Source organism: Embiotoca jacksoni, unplaced genomic scaffold (assembly GCF_022577435.1).
Source record: "Embiotoca jacksoni isolate LCO1_2020_lvr unplaced genomic scaffold, fEmbJac1.0.p SCAF_6, whole genome shotgun sequence".
Taxonomy (NCBI): Eukaryota; Metazoa; Chordata; class Actinopteri; family Embiotocidae; genus Embiotoca; species Embiotoca jacksoni.
Genome location: NW_027185414.1, coordinates 19,770,957 through 19,790,944, shown reverse-complemented (window position 1 = coordinate 19,790,944; position 19,988 = coordinate 19,770,957). Strand labels below are relative to the sequence as shown.

The window sequence follows — 19,988 nt, the reverse complement described above, 5'->3', positions numbered from 1 at the left end:
TAAGGCTGTGTTCTCAGTGGATGTCAGGCTCTCCACATCAGGGTAGCCTGTTAAAGAGTAAGTTGAGGGAAGATGAGCTTTTTTTCCCCCCACTGCTGGCATGGTGTAAGGGATAATTAGACAGTCCATTACCATATGAATATAATGGCCTGCAAAGAAAGCATGTTTGTGTGGATTCTGTCAGTCATGGGAAAGCATATTTGGGGAGCACTTGATGGAAATGCCAGTTGCGTGTTAGAGAGGTTAAGCTTCTGTGGGTGGTTTAGTGGCTTTCGGAGCGCACGCAATCAAGAAAAAAGGCTCCCATAAGGAGGTAAATACCACGGTCAGAGCTGACAGCTCGTCGAGACTTGTCAAACTCGGGCTGATGTGACACATTAAACAGTAGTGATCATTCAAATCCATGCTTCTACTCTGTCAGTCTTCACTACAATAGACCTCAGACTACCTCTACATTGGAGCCACTTAACACATCCACACAGTGATGGTTAATAGATCTGTCGAATGCTTGGTGGGTATATTTCTCAGAACGGCAATAGCTTTTGTGGTCGGCTGTGTGGAGAACTTGGTGGGCTTTTGAATTACAATAAGACAAAAGGAGCCGAGTAGGTTGGTAGACACCATCACAGGACTTATAAAAAGATTGAGGACAAGAGAAGGTGGGGATGAAAGGACAAAAGACCCCATGAAAGATGTAGGGTTGCAGTCGATCCAAATTTTGTTTTAAATCAAATGCCTTAATGAGGCTTAAAAGTAAGTCAAGTATCTCATATTTTGTAGTTGTTATTTTCTCATATATGCTTAAGCTGTAGTGAGTGCCTAACTTGAGTTACCTAATTACCAAATGCTTCTTGGTTACATTCGGTTAAAAGTAAAACATACATATTACCTTCAGAGATGCGTAGAGTCCGGTTGCATTCACTGAGGGAAGGAGACAGAATTAGCGGAGAGAAAGGACTTGAAAAGCTTTAAATATAGTTTGTTTTGAACCACTCTGAGTATCTGAAGAAAGCAGCAGGATGTCCATCTCATGCTGTCTCGCAGTTAGTGTTGCTCTCCACTGGTATATGTGTTCTCATCAAATGGACTTTCTCTCCTGCATGTCTCTGACTCGCTTTTTCCTATCTTTTCTCCTTTTTCTCCAATCCTCTTTATGCTTTTGCTTTGACATTTTGAAGAACACCATTAGTACTATAATGACTTTTCGTGTGGCTGCAGAAAATTTGTGCCATTATGAGAGATCTCATCAAATGCAGAATCATTAAAGGCTCTTTTCATTATTGTTGAAAGGAAAGGTCTGATCCTGTGGTACACGCAGGAATGGATGGTTGTGTTTTTTCCTCTGACAATGTCGAGCCAATTTTTATATGAATTTGGAAATGTACACGATACAACTATACTGTGTTACAACACTAACATTTGCTCCTGTATTGAGTGCTTTTGCTGGACCTACACACCAATTAGCTGGAGCGGAGACAGAGTCCTGAAATTTTTAAAAATGTCACAAACACACACACGATGCACGCTCATTGCCCTCAATAGCTTTTCGCTTTCCTTTTCCTTTTTTTTTTTTTTGCGTGTAGTTCACCTTCCTCTTCTTTTTCTGGGCTTTTCTCTCCACCGCCATTGTTTTCTTTCTTTTTCTGTCTTTTCCTCCTCCTGCCTCAGTTTTTCAACCATCAGCGCTTCAATTTAGTCCCAATTTGTGTTTTTATGTTCTCATATCACCAAAGTAATGGGCGGGCTCGTTAAAAGCATATTTGCTTTCGCGACTTTATTTTCCTGCGGTGATTTTTCATCCACACATGCTTATGTATATGCAGGGTGGGAGTGTGAGAGGCTGGAAGGGGGCGGGCGCAGACATGTTTGCTATGGCGTTGGGAGAAAAATGGAAAAGTGCCAGATGACTTCAGAGGTGAATGATTTAGGCTGTCATCAATCCATTGAAAGACTTGGGAAATGTTAGGATGGGCTTAACAACTGTTCAGATCAGACTGGGGCTGTCACAGGGAAATGAAATGGAGATAATAATGCTTCATACCGGATATGACAGAGGAGTTAGAAAATACCCATTTTAGCAGACACACACACACACACACACACACACACACACACACACACACACACACATTTGGGAGACCATAGGTAGCTCTTCAAGAGGCCTTTAGAGGGCACTACTCCACAGAGAATAGAGCGACTGGTGAAATTCATCCCCACAGGCCAGTATACACTGATTAACTGAGGCCTCTAATCAATTATGAATCTTTTGATGCAGTAGGAGTAACTTCAGTCCAGATTTACAAATATATGTTTAAATATGTACACTTTTGTGATCTCTCTATGGGGTATATTCGCCTCTTTGCAGAGCAATTGGCTGGTGTGTTGTAGACATTGATGCCCATACAGGGACACTTTTAGTAATCTTGTTAGAGCAGGAATAGAGAAGGAGAGGAGAGAAACGCCTAATGAAGTCTGTTAATTTGCTGCTATCAGAATGAAAGTCTCAGACTAATTATGGCCCTGGGTCATCAAGGCTGGATCACAGGGAGAGGTGGCCCTGCATGGTTCGCTTTGATTAGCTCACTCACAACACAGCTCCTCACTTCATTTCTCTGATCTCCCTCGATGTCTCACCCTCGCTGGTACAACTCCAGATTGGGGGGAGAGAAAAGTCTGTGTGCACCCACACCAGTCAAGCTGTCATCTCGCCGTTATGGAGAATAGTCGAGTGAGTGCATTGGTAAGTGAGAGCAGCTATGCATCGTCCCAGGTTCCTACAGGCCATGTGTCTGATGTGTTTCGTGCTTTCTGTCAGGCCGACTGAAGTTCGGGTCTTAGGTGGAGCCGAACCGTACAGCGAGTCAACAGTCAAACTGTGCAGCTGCATCGACTGTTCTTCTCCCCTCTGTTGACTGTAGAGTTGACAGATGTGTCGGAGTGGTGGATTTGTTCACTTGCTACAGACAGCCCTCCTCCTGTGCATCAAATGTCTCATAGTGGGTTTTGCCTCAGGCAGTGGTTTGTGTGTGTGTGTGCGTGTGTGTGTATTACATACAGTGTGTTTGTGATGTTTACACATTGAAATGCAAGGCCCCCTGAATTATCTCTGCTACTGAAACCCCCTTAATAGCAGTGATTTCAACTTTACCTGCATGACTGCCTTGATTAGCTATTGGAAACAACACAGTGATTTAATTACCCTTTGAAGACTGCTGCCCTCTCAACTTTCCCCTTGCTGTGCGCTTATCTGTTTTCCCTGGAGGAGACGATCCCGTCCCCAAATCAGAGATGCAACAATGACAAATATTGGATAAAATGATGAACACCCAAACACTATTTCCTTTCTCACTCACACTTCTGTCAGTTCCTTTCTTTACATGATGTGTCCATAACTTTAGTTTTAGTTATTTAACTATTTACATTTGACATTAGTCCTAGGGATGTGTGTGTGTGTGTGTGTGTGTGTGTGTGTGTGTGTGTGTGTGTGTGTGTGTGTGTGTGTGTGTGTGCGTGCGCGCGCGTGTGTGCGTGCGCGCGCGTGCGTAAAAAGCAGCCCAGTTCCGGTAAGGCGTTTTCTCTGATTAGAAATCTACCCTGATAAGATGAAGTGGTGGTGTGAGTGAAAACGGCTGTGGAGAAGGAGCAAGAGATTTGTGTGTGTGTGTGTGTGTGTGTGTGTGTGTGTGTGTGTGTGTGTGTGTGTGTGTGTGTGTGTGTGTGTGTACGTGGACGAAGAGGGGGAGGGGATTTGAGGTGTTACTTGCTTGTCTCTGAGGCCTGCCTGTCATGTACAGCATCAGTCATGCTCTTTCACAGCAGTTTTATTTCATCCACCACTCCCCTTAGTCCTTTGATGGCACAATTCACTGATACTGCCCTGTGGGAAGTGCTGCTGTTTGGGAAGTGTGTGTGTGTGTGTGTGTGTGTGTGTGTGTGTTCAGGCAGTGTAACTTACACATTGTCATATTTTCGTCAAGTGCTTTTAAACTGCTGAGATCAGATCAAACCAGTCAGTTGAATTATTGCAAGTGAGGAGAGTATATAACTCCTTTTTAAAATTCTAGCTTTGCTTCCCCATCTGACCCACACTACCAAATACTTTTTTGCCTTTTCTTGAGAAAATAATGAAACCGCTCTTTTTATGTGGAGCCAGTGAGGAGTTTGACAGGCACACAAATTAAAATATTTATTTTGTTTGTTATTGTGGGAATTACGCAAAGAGCCTTTCCCCTAATGTAAACCACACTGAGAAAAAGACAAATTGAGACAGTCACTCGTCTCTTCTATTTTTCAGACGTATCTCTGCTCTCACTTTGTCCAAAGTTCTGCCATGAAGTTGACATTCATCACAGGCCTCCATGAAGACACTTCAACTTGTTAGATGGGAGATGGCTTGCACTATGTGTGCTGTGATGGAGCAAAGTAGGCCTTTCAACTGAGGGTTTTTTCGGTATTGGTGTCTGTCTCTAATGCACTACTCTCTCCCGTTTTGTGATTGAGTCCCGCTTTCACTTTCTGTGTTATCTGATCTCAACTTCTGATCTTAACTGTGGTTTTAGTCAATGGCACGGTTTAAGACTGTAATCTTTCTGTCATGCTTGCACTCTACTTTCTCAGTATCTCTAAACAGGTAAAAAAAAATTGTACTCGAGCAGTGTGTCATCTTTTCCCACAAATCAATGGTGGAATGTCTGCTCGCAGCTAGATCCTAAATTACGTACTGTACTCGCACAGTGTCTCAGCTGCGTGCCTCTCCTCTTTCCTGCTTCCGCCCGGCCTGCGATCTGATGCAGACTCCCCACTGCTCTGCTCTCACTAGTGTATCCTTATCTTTCCTACTTCCTGGGTGATAGCGCAATCTGATAACTACAACTGTTGCCACTCCCTCTGATTGATTAAACAGTGACCTCTGACCCTCTGCGGGACATTTTAATTGGCTGATGTATAACGAGCAGGCTTCCCTGCAGCAGAGCTGTTTTAAGGCCAGAGAGGATGAGGGGTTGATGCTGGTCAGGGGGAATCTAATTAGCTGATTTAACTGATAACACCTGAGGTAGCTCGGTGAGAGAGTGTGTGTTTGCGTGTGTGTGTAATGTGATTTCTATCTTATCGCTCTGTTATTCAATGGAGATGGATGTAGCGCGTGCAGTATTATGTGAGGATAATTCATAGGTTGTGTGACGCAGCCAAATGTTTATATGTGCTGAAACAAGGTGGTTAAGCCCGTGCTACCGTGTGTTTCTTGCGTGTGCGGTTGAGTCAGTGTGTTCTGCACAAAATACAGTCATCAAGACAATTTAACCCAAAGTGTCGCATGTCATTACATGTTGAACATTCTCCGACCAGCCGCAACTTTAAAATCACTGACAGGTGAAGTTAATAACATTGATCATCTCGTTACAACGGCACCTGTCACAGGACAGAATATATATATATAGCAGAAGGCGAACAATCAGTTCTCGAGGATGAGGACGTGCTGGAAGAATACAAAATTGGCAAGCGTAAGGATCGCAGCGATTCTGGCAGTGGCCAAATTGTGATGGGTTGACAACGGGGTCAAAGCATCTCCAAAACGGCAAAGTTTGGGTGTTTCCAGAATGCAGTGGTTAGTAGCTATCAAGAGGTGGTCCAAGGAAGACGAGCGGTGAACTAGTGACAGGGTCATGACCACGGCTCATTGATGGCAGTGGGGAGTGAAGGCTGGCTCGTGGGGTCTGAGCCCACAGACTGTAGCACAAATTGCTGAAAACCTTAACGATGGCAAAGACAGAGGGGAGTCAGAACACATGGTGCATTGCAGCTTGTTGCGTGGGGCTGTGTAGCTGCAGACTGATGAAAGTTCCCACACCGAAAGCTCCAATAATTGGCATGTGAGCATCAGAATTGGACCACGACGAATGGAAGATGGTGGCCTGGTCTGATGAATCCTATTTAATTTTACATCGTATCGACAGCCGGGTTCATTGTTTACTTGGGGATGCACTATGTAGGGGAAGCTGGCAGAGGCAGTGTGAGGCTCCGGGCGATGTTTTGCTGGAAAACCTTCGGTTCTGGCATTCACGTGGGTGTTACTTCACCGCGTACCACCTACTTAAACATTAGGTGTTTACGAACCGCAGGAACTATTTCACAGTTTCTAAGAACCGTGGGAGTGAGTTCCCTTTTTTTTGTGTGTCCGCACAGGGGGAACTTAGAACCTTTGAAGTTCCTGTAACTCTATTTTGTGGTACTTTTTTAGCCCCTACCTGGGTGGGTAGAGTACTTTCCTAGTCAATAGGCATTTTCGGACCAAAACGTTGTAAGGCCTTTTTAGAGGAACTACCGCCCAGAGACTTTCCCTCAGAACTAAAAAGGTTTTCAGGTCTTTTGCTGTTTGCATTCGTACCACTAATAGGAACTGTGAAATGACATAAGACGTTTTCGTTATTTCTCTTTGTTGAATCGAAGTCACGATGTATATCGGCTTAATAAAGCCGGCACATTTGTTGACGGCCCATTTCTCAGTATTGTGTGTCTCCAGTTGAAACTTTCTTCTGCTGTTTTAAAAGGCTTCGTTCGTAGCTGTAGTTTACCTGCTTACTGTGTTTTAACTCCTGTGTGTCACCACAGTTCCTATTGCAACGGAGAAGAGAACCTAAGCAGAGGTAGGAGCTAAAAAAGTCCCCACAAAACATAGTTATGGGAACGAAAAAGGTTGTAAGTTCCCTCGGTACACAAAAAAAAAGGGGAAACGCCTCCCACTGTTGTTACAATGGTGAAATAGTCCCTCCGGCCCGACAGCGCCTGTAACGCTGCTGCTGGAGCGCACCGGAACGACACTCCACCACTTATTTCTTCCAGTAGTCCCTGTAGGCAGTGGCCTCTTCCAGCAGAATACAACTTCCTGCCACACTGCAAAATTGCTCAGGACAAAAAGTTGTAGTTGTTGACTTGTCCTCCACATCCTCCAGATCTCAATCTGATTGAGCATCTGTGGGATATGCTGGAAAAACAAGTCAGATCCATGGAAGTCCCACCTTGCAACTTTCAGGACTTAAAGGATCTGCTGCTAACGTCGCGGTGTCTGATACCACACAACACTTTCAGAGGTCTTGTGGAGTTCATGCCTTCACAGTCCAGAGATGTTTTGGTGGCACACGGAGGACCTCATGCCTGTTTACATCCATTTGTTTTCTTTCTTGTCAATCGGAATGGCAGATTGTCATTTAAACACTTCAGGGTCAATTTTAAGAATTAAAGTTGGAAACTAGATGTTTTTATCCTTGTATCATATATACAGCATAATCTCTGTTTCAACACTTTATTGGAGTGTATGATGATTAGAACGATTACATCAACGCATAACATGAAATCTAAAAACTTTATATATACATAAACATTTGCTTTCCATTTTTGGAAACATTTGTACCTTGATTCGAGCTGTAACATTAATAACAACAGCAGCAAAAAAATTAGTCATTGAATAATTGTTTTTAAGTCTACCTTTATAATGGTTTAAAGGTTTTATCTTTGAAATGTGAAAATGGTGAAAATTGACCATCACCATGTCCCAAAGCCTTGTTGGCAAAGTGGACATATTCAAATTGCTTGTTTTGTCCAACTAATAGTCCCATAGGTATTATATTATTGTTTATTATTGATGATATTGATATGCAAGTAAAAACAATGAATCGGTTTTGACAGTGGTCACATGAGGCTGACGGATGTATTGACTTGTCGTTTCAGCTCTAATCATTATTAAGGCGAACGATACAAATGTGTTTTATGTGTTTGTAATTGTGGACCAAAACTGGTTTGTGTTTAGAGAAAGCTTTAGAGGTATTTCAAAAAAAAAATGGATCTATTCATTTAAAAAAAAAAAAAAAAAAAAAAAATTATGAATCAAATTGTTTTCTCCTTTTTTATTTGTTCAAGCATTTCCCTTTTTGAGTCTGGTTGTGTGTTGCTGCAGTGGACAACGTGCAGTCTTTTGAAAATGCATTTTTTTATCTTTTCATTTTCTCCCCTTTGCACGGTACACATTTTCAATTGTCCTCCTTGTCTGTCCTTTGCGTTTTCTCCTCTCTCACACACTGAAAGACTGTGAGGAGAATGTACCGACAGAGGAGCCACGTAAGTCCAAGGATAGCTCAGTGTGTGGCCGTGTTTGTGTGTCTCTGTGTGTGTTGTCGGTGAGCATTTTTGTGGACATGCTACCAGCCTGTTCCTGCGGGAGCTCCCAGTATACCTTTTCACTTTTTAATTAGATACAGGATCTCTGAAAAAAGACAGAGTCCATGTGGAACACCATAATACCTTTCCTGTGGATTAACCCCTCCCCTCTCCTCTCCTCTCCTCTCCTCTCCTCTCCTCTCCTCTCCTCTCCTCTCCTCTCCTCTCCCGTGCACGATAATTACAGTACGAGACAATTACCCAGGATACTCTTGGGATGCACATTTTGTTCTCTTAATCTGGTGTCTTAAATAATTAAAACCAACCATGAACTCCTCTTTGTGAGTGTGGCTCAAGAGGGCGCGTGTATATCTGTCTGTCCAGTTTGGTTTATTCCAGATTTCATGGTGTCTGTTCTATTTCCCAATAGCATAACCAACCTCCCACCGGCTGTACCTGGCTTCATGTGACCCAAAACAGATTTACTGTCACCTATAACCTGATTACAGAATATGCAATTTTGCGTTTATGGTAGAGTCATGCCTTTCCCATACCCTACTCTGTCAGTGGTGTGATCACAGCTCTTCCCCATAATCCCTTTCTTCATGCTTCTCTAGTCGCATGGCATCCGATCATTGTGGTATTGTTCACTTGGAAAAATATGTAAATACACACAACAACAAAACCCGGAAATGTTTGCGAGTGTATTTAAACAGCTGACGTCTTTAAAATCAGTCCACTGTAACAAATAATATATGAATGTAATGGAGCCAGACAATCTTGACATCCCAGGTCACTTTTCACTCTTCTCTTATTGGTGTTTCACCTGGACACTGAGATGTAAATCTTATAATCTAAGTGCTTCTGAATGTGTGTGTATCATGGATATGTCAGCAGTACCCTAAGTGCATGCACTTGTGTAAATTTTGCCTTTGTCTTCTGACAGTAATTCAGTATTTCTGTCTTCATTAGCCAAAAAAGAAGAGGATGATCTGGAGGATAAGAAATCCATAAAGAAGAGAATTAAAGAGCTCAAGGTGCTCGATCCCAAGATTGCACAAAATCTTTGTAAGTATTTGTGTCCTTTCAGCCCACTCCTACCAATAAATATATTTCTACACATCTGTGTGGCTTGTTGGAGTGTACTCGGCATGTCAGCTGTTCTAACCTCTCTGTTGTCCTTTATCTCACTTATGTCCCCTGCTATGTCCTCTTTTTTGTGTTCATGATAGAGAATTTTGTCAAGGAAAGAGTTAAACTTTTGCTAGTTGCGATAGCAATTTAAACAATAGGATGCTGACTAAACCAGGCCATTGCTACCTGTGACTCATGTCTTCACTCTTAAATAATTAACAATGTTTAGGATCCATTAAGGAAATCAGAAACAGAAGGAAAGTGCTAGTGTGTGATCACATTGATCCCTCTGTCTCATTCTCTCATGTTCTCTCTCACACAGGCTCTCACACACACACACACACACACACACACACACACACACACACACACACACACACACACACACACACACACACACACACACACACACACACACACACACACACGCATGCTTGGTCTTAAAATGACCGTTTTAAAAGCACCCAGCATTAATGAGGATCCAGCTGATCTCTTAAGCACTCTCAGATCTGAGCACTTCATTGGCTTATATCAAGGGGGAGCTGTGACCTTTGTTTCATGTATTAAAAGAAAATGAGACTAATCAGCCCAGTAACGGTGATAAATCATGCAGCAGGAAAAAAGAGAGCAAAAAAAAAAGGAGAGTAGGCGGTTTATGTGTTCCACCATAGGAGGTAGAGTCTAAAAGCTTTGATTGAGGTTGTAAATGACTATGTGGGCCTTTAGTTCTGTTTTTTGATTGATGCAGTGACTGTTAAGATACATACAAATGTATTCCACCCAATGACTTTTAATGCACTAAAATTCCCTCATTAGCAATTAAAGTAAGGAACTTATATCACACTTACGGCATTTTATATGCATTTAAAAAGGAGAGGCAGTTGGTTAGTCACACCTGAGATGAATGTATGAAGAAGAAAAGACTGGCTACTTACACTTCGCTTGAACATAACTTGGTAATTGTCAGTAAAATTAATTTCATCAGCCTGTTTTGTGTTATTATTTTAATTCTATATGGATACTTTTTGACATCCTGCACACCTGCCTCTGTATCACCTCAAAAAGTGATATATCATGTGAATTTTATGTTTCTAGCTCGAAAAACAAAGTGGAACACTATTAAAAAAAACAGTTTTTACCTTCAGATATTCCAAATAATCTTTCAAGGTCTGCCTCATCTGTTTTTTTTTTGTGTGTGTTTCCTCTAGCTATACTTATCCTGTCAAGGCATTTCCCTTTCTGTCCCAAGTCGTACCACTTGCTTGAGGATTTCCTGCTTGCTAAGCCATTGTAAATTTTCAAAATAAATTTTTCGAAAGCAGTTTTATGTCTGACTAACTTGTGCAATGTTTTTGTTTTTATTTCCCTTTGATCCCAACTTCATGTCCTTCATTTGTTCTTGAGCTGTTTTATGTGTTTGTTTGTCTTTGTTTTGTTTTTGTCTTTTCTGTTTCTTCTCATTAATTTTTAAGACCAGTTGTATGAAAATGCAACATTAATGCTCACTAATGAATCACTTCTGTATTAACACAGAGTTTATTGCGTGTTTGGCTTTTCTGTGCAGCGATCTTCCTGGGTTCCTTCCGTATGCCTTATCAGGAAATTCGTCGCATGATAGTGGAGGTGGATGAGGAGCAACTCACTGAACCAATGATCCAGGTTGGTCAAGTTTTGCATAAAGAGGTCAAAATATTTAGAGCTACTTATCTGAGTTTAGTGCTTTAGACTTTCTTGGACCACCGAACTGGAAAGATTATTGGAAAGCAGCTCGAGCTATGGTGTGCAACTTTTCACCTCGAGGTTGGAAGTATATTTTTAGTGCTGCCCTTCTCCTACTCATTTGGTCAGGTTCATGCCCCAACTCTTGTCTTTTGTCTTGATTAGTTGTCTACCATAAAACAACATGTAGCCTGAGGATGAAGCATTGGGCATCTGTAGAGCCTGCAGTACAGCAGGTGTTGAAGCAGTTGGTGAGCACAGGCGATCTGTCAATAAACAAATAAATAACAAAGTACTGTGCTGATGTTCACCTGATTAAAAAAAAAAAAAGAAGAAAAAAAGAAGATATTTCTCTGCTTGACCACTTAGCTTTGTAGCCTTCCGTTTGTTTACGCAATCTGTACAACCCACACTTAATATTTACTTCCTCTCTATGCAATCTGTCTCTGCTTTTGTTTGTCTATCCTTCTGTCTGTCAATATTCCTCTCCGTCTGTTTCTTTCTTTAGGAACTTCTACTATTTCTCTCTTTTATTGGTCTTCCTAAATTATCAGGAAGAGATGGAGTTAGGTGACCCTTAAAGTTGCTTAGTGGATTTACTACTGATATTGTGGTCACGCTCTATAGATTGCATTCAGACGTGCGAGCCAGGCCACCTCCAGATGCAGATTGACCGATTAGATGGCCTTCTAATTGTGCTGAGCGTATTTGCTGTATACAATGTGTTCGTTTCTGACAATGAGAGGTCGAAAGTCTTTTTAACTTTCCATCCATCTGCCTGCCCTTGTTTCTGCTTCTTGTCTTCCTTGAATTATTTTACTCTTGAACTCTTGGTTGCTCTGAATTTGTACCCTCATGGTTGAAATGGACTTATTGTAAGTCGCTTCGGATAAAAGCGTCAGCTAAATGAAATGTAATGTAACTCGGTGTAGAACTTGACCCTTACTGATGTTTTATGACACATATAGTCATAAATAACAACATATTGCATGCTATTTGATTTATAATCTAAATATGTATCAGAAAAGACAATTTTGCTCCAAATCTGAATTTGGTTTTTAAGAATTGTCACCAACAAATGTACTGCCTGTGAAAAATACATTTTACATGTGATAAATAAACTCGTCAGGGCTCTTTGGTTAATAGACTGTGTGAAGGTGACACTGTTTCATCATTAGCATTATTTTTTTGTTGGTGTATCTGTTGTGCAGTTGCTTGTTTTGTTTATGCTGTCATATATGGTGATACACACATCAGTGATTCTAATATTGATAAGTACTTTTGGTTCTTTGATGTGTTCTTGTTCAAGTTATTTATATCACTGGTTTGTTTTTACTGCAGACTTCGGTAGTTTTTATTTAATTCATTTTCAATTCATTTTTAACTTTACATAATTTACCAATTAAAAAAAACAACCAGTATTTAATTTAATTTGTACCAACATGGATTCACATTATAAAATAGTTAGAAAATACCTACTCACAAGAACTCATAAAATAGATAAATGCACTGTGAAAAAAGTACCAAAGAAAAATCCCAAATAGTTAGAATAAAAAATGTGTGTATGTCTGATTAAAGGCCAATTTGTATAAATAACCTTTGAGTTTTTGGCTGAGAATATGTAGACCGAATTGTTGAGCAAGTTGATGAATGTTTTTAATGGTTTCAGATCATTTTACTGTGATAGTGGGTAAACTGAGTTGAAACAAATAAAGACAAACCTAAACTACTAATTTCCATTTTAAAGAATTCATTTGATCAATAATTGTTCATTACAAACACGCAAATAATTAATAGTCATTAAGGCAAATTCCATTATAGTCCATCAATGAAAAGTGAAGTAATGGACGTGACAATATTTGTTTTGACTCCAGTCATCAGTGTCGTCGTGACTGTTACTTTCAAATGAGAAGGCAATTCAATAAACTCAGCTCAATAAACCCCACGCAATCAACATTTGCCTTTCAGTCGTCTCTATACATATAGAGCCATATGGATATAGTCTAGAGGGTCTGGGTAATAAAAGACATTTTACTGCAATTATAAAACTGTTTTCTCAAAACTTAACTGCATGGCTGAAACTCTACAAAGCAAACAGTAAATAGAACAGCAGTAGGTTTGAGGACAAAAAAACATATTTGTATGACTCACTGTAAATGAAGTAAAACAAAAACACCACATTGCTCTGTAGACGGAGACTGTGGTCGATCGCATTGCTGTTGAAACCCAGCTCACCTAAGGGTTAACAGCTTACTTTAAATCATTACATATTGTACAAGGTTAAGAAATTGAAACATGGAAATGAGTAAAATATAATGTAGTACTGAGTGTGAGTAATACAATATAGGTTGAGTATCACGGCTGATGCTGCTTTCCTTTGTGCTGCCTCTCACTCCTTTTCTTCCTCTTCATTGTAGAACCTTGTAAAGCACCTCCCAGAGCAGGAGCAGCTGAACGCCCTGGCCAAGTACAAAAATGAATACTCTAATTTGTCCGAGCCTGAGCAGTTTGGGGTTGTGGTGAGTACACACTCTTTACACACACACACACACGCACACACACACACCTGCAAACTCCCTACCAACTGGGTATGCTATAGCTCAGATAACCTGCACATGAATAGCACACAATTGCTTTTTCTTTATATTGTATTATTTTTGTTGTAGGAAGACCCAGACACTATGGTCTTTCCTGTATCGGCAAAGCTTAAATTAAGTGTAGCATCAATTAAATGGTTCATCAGACCATAATAATGAATACACAGTTTTATAAAACAGGTTTTTGACCATTTTAGTGTTATTAGTAACATAAACTTGTATTCACATCATAACTCTTTCCCTGTGTCTCTCACTCCACCGAAAACACACACACACACACACACACACACACACACACACACACACACACACACACACACACACACACACACACCTTTCATGTCGTTATCATAATCCTGAGCTTCTTAAAATTCTATCTTTTTAAGCGTTAAGAGGGAAGACAGGACACCTGTGGACTGATGTACTAATATATGCACATTAAAAAGCGGCACTGCTGCCTAATTATGTCTGCATCATTTTCTTAGTCTTTTCAAAGATGCTCTATTCAGAATTTTGCATGAGGGGTGTAGTAGTTTTTAAGTATTTTGTGTTTTTGCCTAGCAACTTACTGACATACAATAATCTTCTTTTGCCCCATGTTGTTTGTAAACTCATGAAAGAGATCTGAAAATGCAGCGACTAAGTGGTTGGTGGATGGGAAAGGAGGTAAAAAATAGAGCCTCTTCAGCTGTTCTATATAGTTCATCAGGGAGACATAGAACAAAGAGGAGCCTGCTTATATAATATTGTTTCACTACTGTGCCTGCGTGGGCCCAAGGAAGCCTGTGTGCATTCACCTATCAGAAAAGCTCAGGTTCAAAGGGAATTAAAATTTTCCATTGTGCAAACACATGCATTTCATCTTCCCTCTTTTCAACAACCACCACTTTCACACTTGATTTGAACTCCACATTGTGTGTGGTAGTGTGTAGTATGTATGCCTATTCTAAGAAATAAGACCTGATTGTAATGAAAACATCTTCACTGTTCCTTGTACACGATGGTATCCCATCTAATGTGTCTTAATTCAAGCTGCACAAATAAGTTCAATATTCTTTGTGAGAATAAGTCGAAGGATTGAAAGCTCTTAATCTTCCAACAGAGCACTACTTTCTACATATCACTACGCTTTTGTCTTTTATAGCAGTCAACTTCATGTAGTGCAGCACCTGTCATTGCTGTACGTTGTGGTTGATGATCATTTCAGTGCCTGAAATCAGAGGAATCACTCTGTTTACCAGCATGTACAGCCTGCTGGCTCCACTCATGGTCCTTAGCACTGGCACTGCTTTGAATTGAAGTCTTTCATCTTGGATTTAAATTGTTGTTGACACTCCATGGAGACACTTGCAGACTAAGTTGTCAAAATATTTACTCCCATGAATTTGTTTTTACCCTATGTGGTGCATTTTTTTTTTTTTTTTTAATTTTAGAGCTGATACTCACCCACTCTTAAAGTACAGTATGTCAACAGAACTGTCTTTTCCCCTCTCACCGTCCAATCATCTCTGTGAATTATGACTTGGCAGCACACAAGCTCCATTTTCCATAACCTCCTCCTCATTTTGTTGTGTTAAGACCATCCCCTCATGTTGTGAATGCAGCTTCCCAGTGCCCTCTTGTAGCCTTTGTGGAAACAACAGCTGCACACATTCACTCTGAGTACTCTGGTGTGTTTGTTTTCCTTCGTCTTATTATTTTCGCCTCACTACAGTACCCTTATCACATAATTTATCCAATTTCTGGGCTTTATTTGAGCATCATGTTTGGCTCTTGCGCACCTTCCTATTTCTTAATTTTGTCATAAAATATCTCTGCTCTGTTTCCTCTCTCTCTCCTGTGTCTCTCGCACACACACGCACGCACGCACGCACGCACGCACGCATGCACGCACTGACTGAAATAGTCATTTGATAACATTACAGTTGCTATAATTAAACCCTTGATGGAGGACATCAAACTGCACAGCCAGCTGTTGTGTGAAACAGACAATTGGAATGCGCACCCCTCCCCACCACCCAACACACATACACAATCACTGTTGTGGCCAGTGCCTGGGCCCAGTGCAATATTTTCCAATTTTCTCTAATTGTGCGAGAGTGGTAATCCAAGGCAGCCTATTGTATATTCCACCCCCTCTACTGGATGCCCTATATGGACACTAACTCCACAATTAACTTACCAGACCTGGGTCCCAAATCAAATCACTGCCAACATCTATTACTACTGCCTAGCAACACTTTCCAACATGCTGGTTGCATAAATGTCTTTTAAATTAGATCGGCCGAATGCGAGAGTGTGACTAAAGTGTGATTGTAGTTATTTTAAGTTCGACTATGCTCTCTGATGTGGTTTATTTCTCTTTGACATAATTTCCCTTGCTTCTCTTCTCTCCTGCTTTATTCTCCACTCTATATTTACCTTTTTCCTATTATCCCTTTCATCCATTTTCCCTTGTTTTCTTATATCCTCCCTCGCTTTTTTCCCTCCCCTCTCAGATGAGCAGTGTGAAGCGGCTGCGTCCTCGCCTCAGCCACATCCTCTTCCGGCTCCAGTTTGAGGAGCAGGTAAACAACCTGCGTCCAGATATCCTGGCAGTAAACGCCGCCTGTGATGAGGTCAGGAAGAGCCGCTCCTTTGGCCACTTACTGGAGCTGGTGCTGCTGCTGGGGAATTACATGAATGCAGGCTCTCGAAACGCCCAGTCATATGGCTTTGACCTCAGTTCCCTTTGCAAGGTAAGGGTTGAAAGGCTGACCTGACCACCAACTGTTCACAAACAGTGTGTAGTCATTCCTTGCCCCCCAGTGGGAATGGTTCAGTATGAGTGAGGCATGTTCAGTAAAGCTCACGAGATAAACATTTTCTATAGATTTTATACTGCTGTCTTTGCAGTTCGACTCTTATAGCAGCAACAAGATTACTTTTTTTTGAGAATTCTACTTTAAGGTGGCCCGCCAAACTCTTTACAGCAGTCTCATTTCATGTATTTAAAGAGACTGAATTGCTATGACACTATTTATAATCGTGAAATGTCTCGTCATTTTGTACCAAATTTTTATACATCCACACTAATATGTTTTCATTTTATAAGACATAACTTTTGATACATTAAAGCAGGAGTAAAGCTCATCAGTCTGTTAGCCACATTATTTCCCATGAATGGAAAATACCCATACGGGTAAATCAAGTTATTTGTTTGCATGTTGGTTAAACTCCCATCAGAACACCTTATTTTACTGTTGTCAAACAAACAAACAAACCTTTGACCACACACCTGCCTAAGTTGTGAGCTCTGCATTTACAGGAGGCTGTGCACAGCTGGCTGGCTCGCATCAACTGATAGCATACGCATGACTTCTTTAGGGAGCATCGATGTTTTGTAGCATCTAGCGATAGCTTGCATGTGAGGCGTTTAGGGAACATCTCTTTATTGTAGCTTCTGAAAATAATTTGGGTTCCACTCTGCCCCTCTAAACTGCATAAAAGATGAAAGATTTGTACTCTGATTTAATGCTTTGTTTTTTTAATCAATTTGTATTAATGAATGTTCGTGAACTGGCATCGGGATCAAGCTGTCGGTCGGTACTGACAACAAAAATGTTTGAATGATACCAGCCTCGTGTTTTTGAATGCTCTTTTGCAAAATGGATATTGAAATACCACTTTGTGCCCCAGTCCCAAAACACTCAGTGGTGTTTAGACTGAAAACAAAGTTCTTGTTCAGTGTGACATCTCCGTAAAATGGTGACCTCTCTGTGTTGCTGTTTATCTTTGATACACTTGTGTGTGTGTCTCTACCGTCTGCTGCATGTTTCTAGTAGTGTTAGCCTCTATGTGTGTGTGTGTCGGTGTACTTTTTTTCCCCCCTGTTTTGTCACCTTGGCTGAGCTTTATCAGTGGACTGATCCAAAGTGGCTGCTGTGATGAGACATTTTATTTTAAACCATTTCACTTGATTGAACACTATCAGCCCCCCAAGACAGAGCTTTCTCTATCAGCTGGCTTCTATCACAGCATCCAAACTCAGGGAGTACTTTATTCTCGCTCTCTTGCTCAGAACAGATAAGTGCAGCCATGACCATTATTCCTTTGAAAGTTCACACACCCTGCAGGGGTAGCCATGCTTAGTGGTCAGAGACATGGCCAATGCCTGCACCTCTGGATTTGATCTGGTATGAAGACAGAACAGTAAGCTTCCCTGTGTGATAGTGATGGAGAGCAGGGTGTAATTCTGGAGTAGGAGACTCCTCCAGTAGTTACATTACAGCTGCTGGCACGCACACTGTGGTTTCCACAGTAACAACCACCGAAGCAATTTGTCACTGCCACCTCTTTGCCCTGTTAGACTTTGGATGCTGATGTTCATATAAACACGAGTGCATGTGCTGAGACAATTCATACATGGGACACATGATGGATGAGATGCATTAGCGTGACGATAATATAATCAATTATCGGAGGTCTATTAAGGATTATGTATTGTATTTAGCACCACGCTGCTGTTCCGGCGTGTCTGTTTCTTTATTTTCGTTCCCGTATGTTGTGTGACGAAGGTGTGAGTCGATGTCACTGGCAGGATATATAGAGGAAGACATCATCTTCACGTCTACCCCCGAGTTTGACAACGTAATTCCATGGCACACACCACAGCACAGGAAAATTGCACCCATCCCAACTGGAAAAAGGAAAATGTTTACATTGTCAACTATGATTACCATCTGTCTAAATTCTGAGACGGACCTTTTGTGAGCAAGCACTTGAGGATTTTGAGGAGAAAAAAAAAAAAGAGAGAAAATAGAAATGAAAAGAGATGAGAATGTTTGATTAGAGGAGATAATACAAACATGATTAAACCCAGCAGGTCTGAGTACACTGCTGTCTACCAATAGATCACCTGGAGAGATACACAGCAACACACTCCACAGGGGGGATGTTTGGCAGGGATACCAAGAGACATCTTGGAATTAGACTGTAAGAGAGCAATGATGGAGATTTTTCAGAGAAATTGAAAAAATAAATATTGCGTGTGGATGAGAGAGCCACCAAGCGCAGGGGGTCATCATGTTGTGCAAATGTGAGGCATAAAGTCATTTGTTGCAATGTCAACATTTAGCATTTGTAAAGCGAGAGCCTAGTGTAGCTCATAGTAGCGGAATAAAGGACAATGACACATATGCCTTTGTCACATAACACCAGGGAGAGATTTGGTTATAGAACACAAAATTTGTGGTTGTCAGCAAAATTGCAGCAAAATAATCATCTTGCATGAATTCAATTGCTTCTTTTTTGTCTTGTCACTGCATTGCAGGTTTAAATTAAGATGGATTCAACAAATTTATACAACAAAGTAAAACGTTTTCCCCTTTATTCAGTGATAGAAAAACAACAAATCTGATCTTACAAAGTGAGGGGACAGCCAATGACATTTAATGTGACAAGTAAAGTCTGAGCTACCGCTGCAAAATATGCGATCACCCTGTCCCCGGTCACAGTCGTTTTATTACCCAGTCTGTAGATTCTATTGGTTAAAAGTGTTAAAGAGATGAAAAGCATTACCTTCACTATCCTAGCTTTTTGTGTTTAACTCTGTGTTTGTGCATACCTGTTTTACAACAGCTGAAGGACACCAAGTCAGCGGACCAAAAGAGCACATTACTCCACTTCCTGGCACAAGTATGTGAGGAGGAATTTCCAGATGTGATCAAGTTTGTTGAAGACCTGGAGCATGTGGATCGAGCCAGCAGAGGTAATATACAATATTACCCCATAGGCACAAACCTCCACACGCATGCACACACAGTTTGGGGTACCCACACAGTTTTGGTGAATGTCCTATTGTGGGTCTTTACCAGATTTGATATGATCTAAAGGGAAAACAAAAGGCATTCCTGTTTACCTGCACGTTCACACTCTTTTAAAGCATGCAAGGATCACAATACTTGATCATTTTAACACGGTCTACCTCTCACTCTCTGAGGTGATACCACAGTGTGATTATTGCTGTTATTTTGGTCACATGCTGGTGTCAACTTCAGTTCTTTAGCTCTCCCAGTGCACGTGGAGTTTCACCCACTCCCTATCAAATCAACACCCCTGGTGATGTTTTCCAGCAGGGCTTTTTTCAACTTGCATTTCAAATGCTAAAGTAGTAATTTAATAGTTAGGACTATTTCTCAGCAAACAAAAGGCATACAACAAAGAAACCTTGTTTCTTTTTTCACTTTCTACTTTGCAGCTCCATGTGAAAAACATTATCTGAGCCAACCTCCAGCTTTGAACTAGATGAGAAAACCTTTTATGTTATCAACCACTGAGCATGTTTTTTAGGCAACTGAGGCCATTATTAAATCTGAAAACGGAAAAATATTTTAGAAATTTAGAGAA

At 40.9% G+C, this 19,988-nt stretch overlaps 1 protein-coding gene across 1 annotated transcript in view; it reads left to right on the top strand.

Annotated features, from left to right (window-relative positions):
• LOC138213419 (protein diaphanous homolog 3-like) overlaps positions 1–19,988 on the top strand; it is a 154,665-nt gene that overhangs the window by 52,385 nt on the left and 82,292 nt on the right. The window contains exons 17-21 of the mRNA XM_069174499.1: positions 9,124–9,219; positions 10,850–10,944; positions 13,422–13,523; positions 16,100–16,339; positions 19,221–19,350. Coding sequence (XP_069030600.1) covers positions 9,124–9,219; positions 10,850–10,944; positions 13,422–13,523; positions 16,100–16,339; positions 19,221–19,350 — 663 coding nt within the window. The remainder of the gene's footprint in view (positions 1–9,123; positions 9,220–10,849; positions 10,945–13,421; positions 13,524–16,099; positions 16,340–19,220; positions 19,351–19,988) is intronic.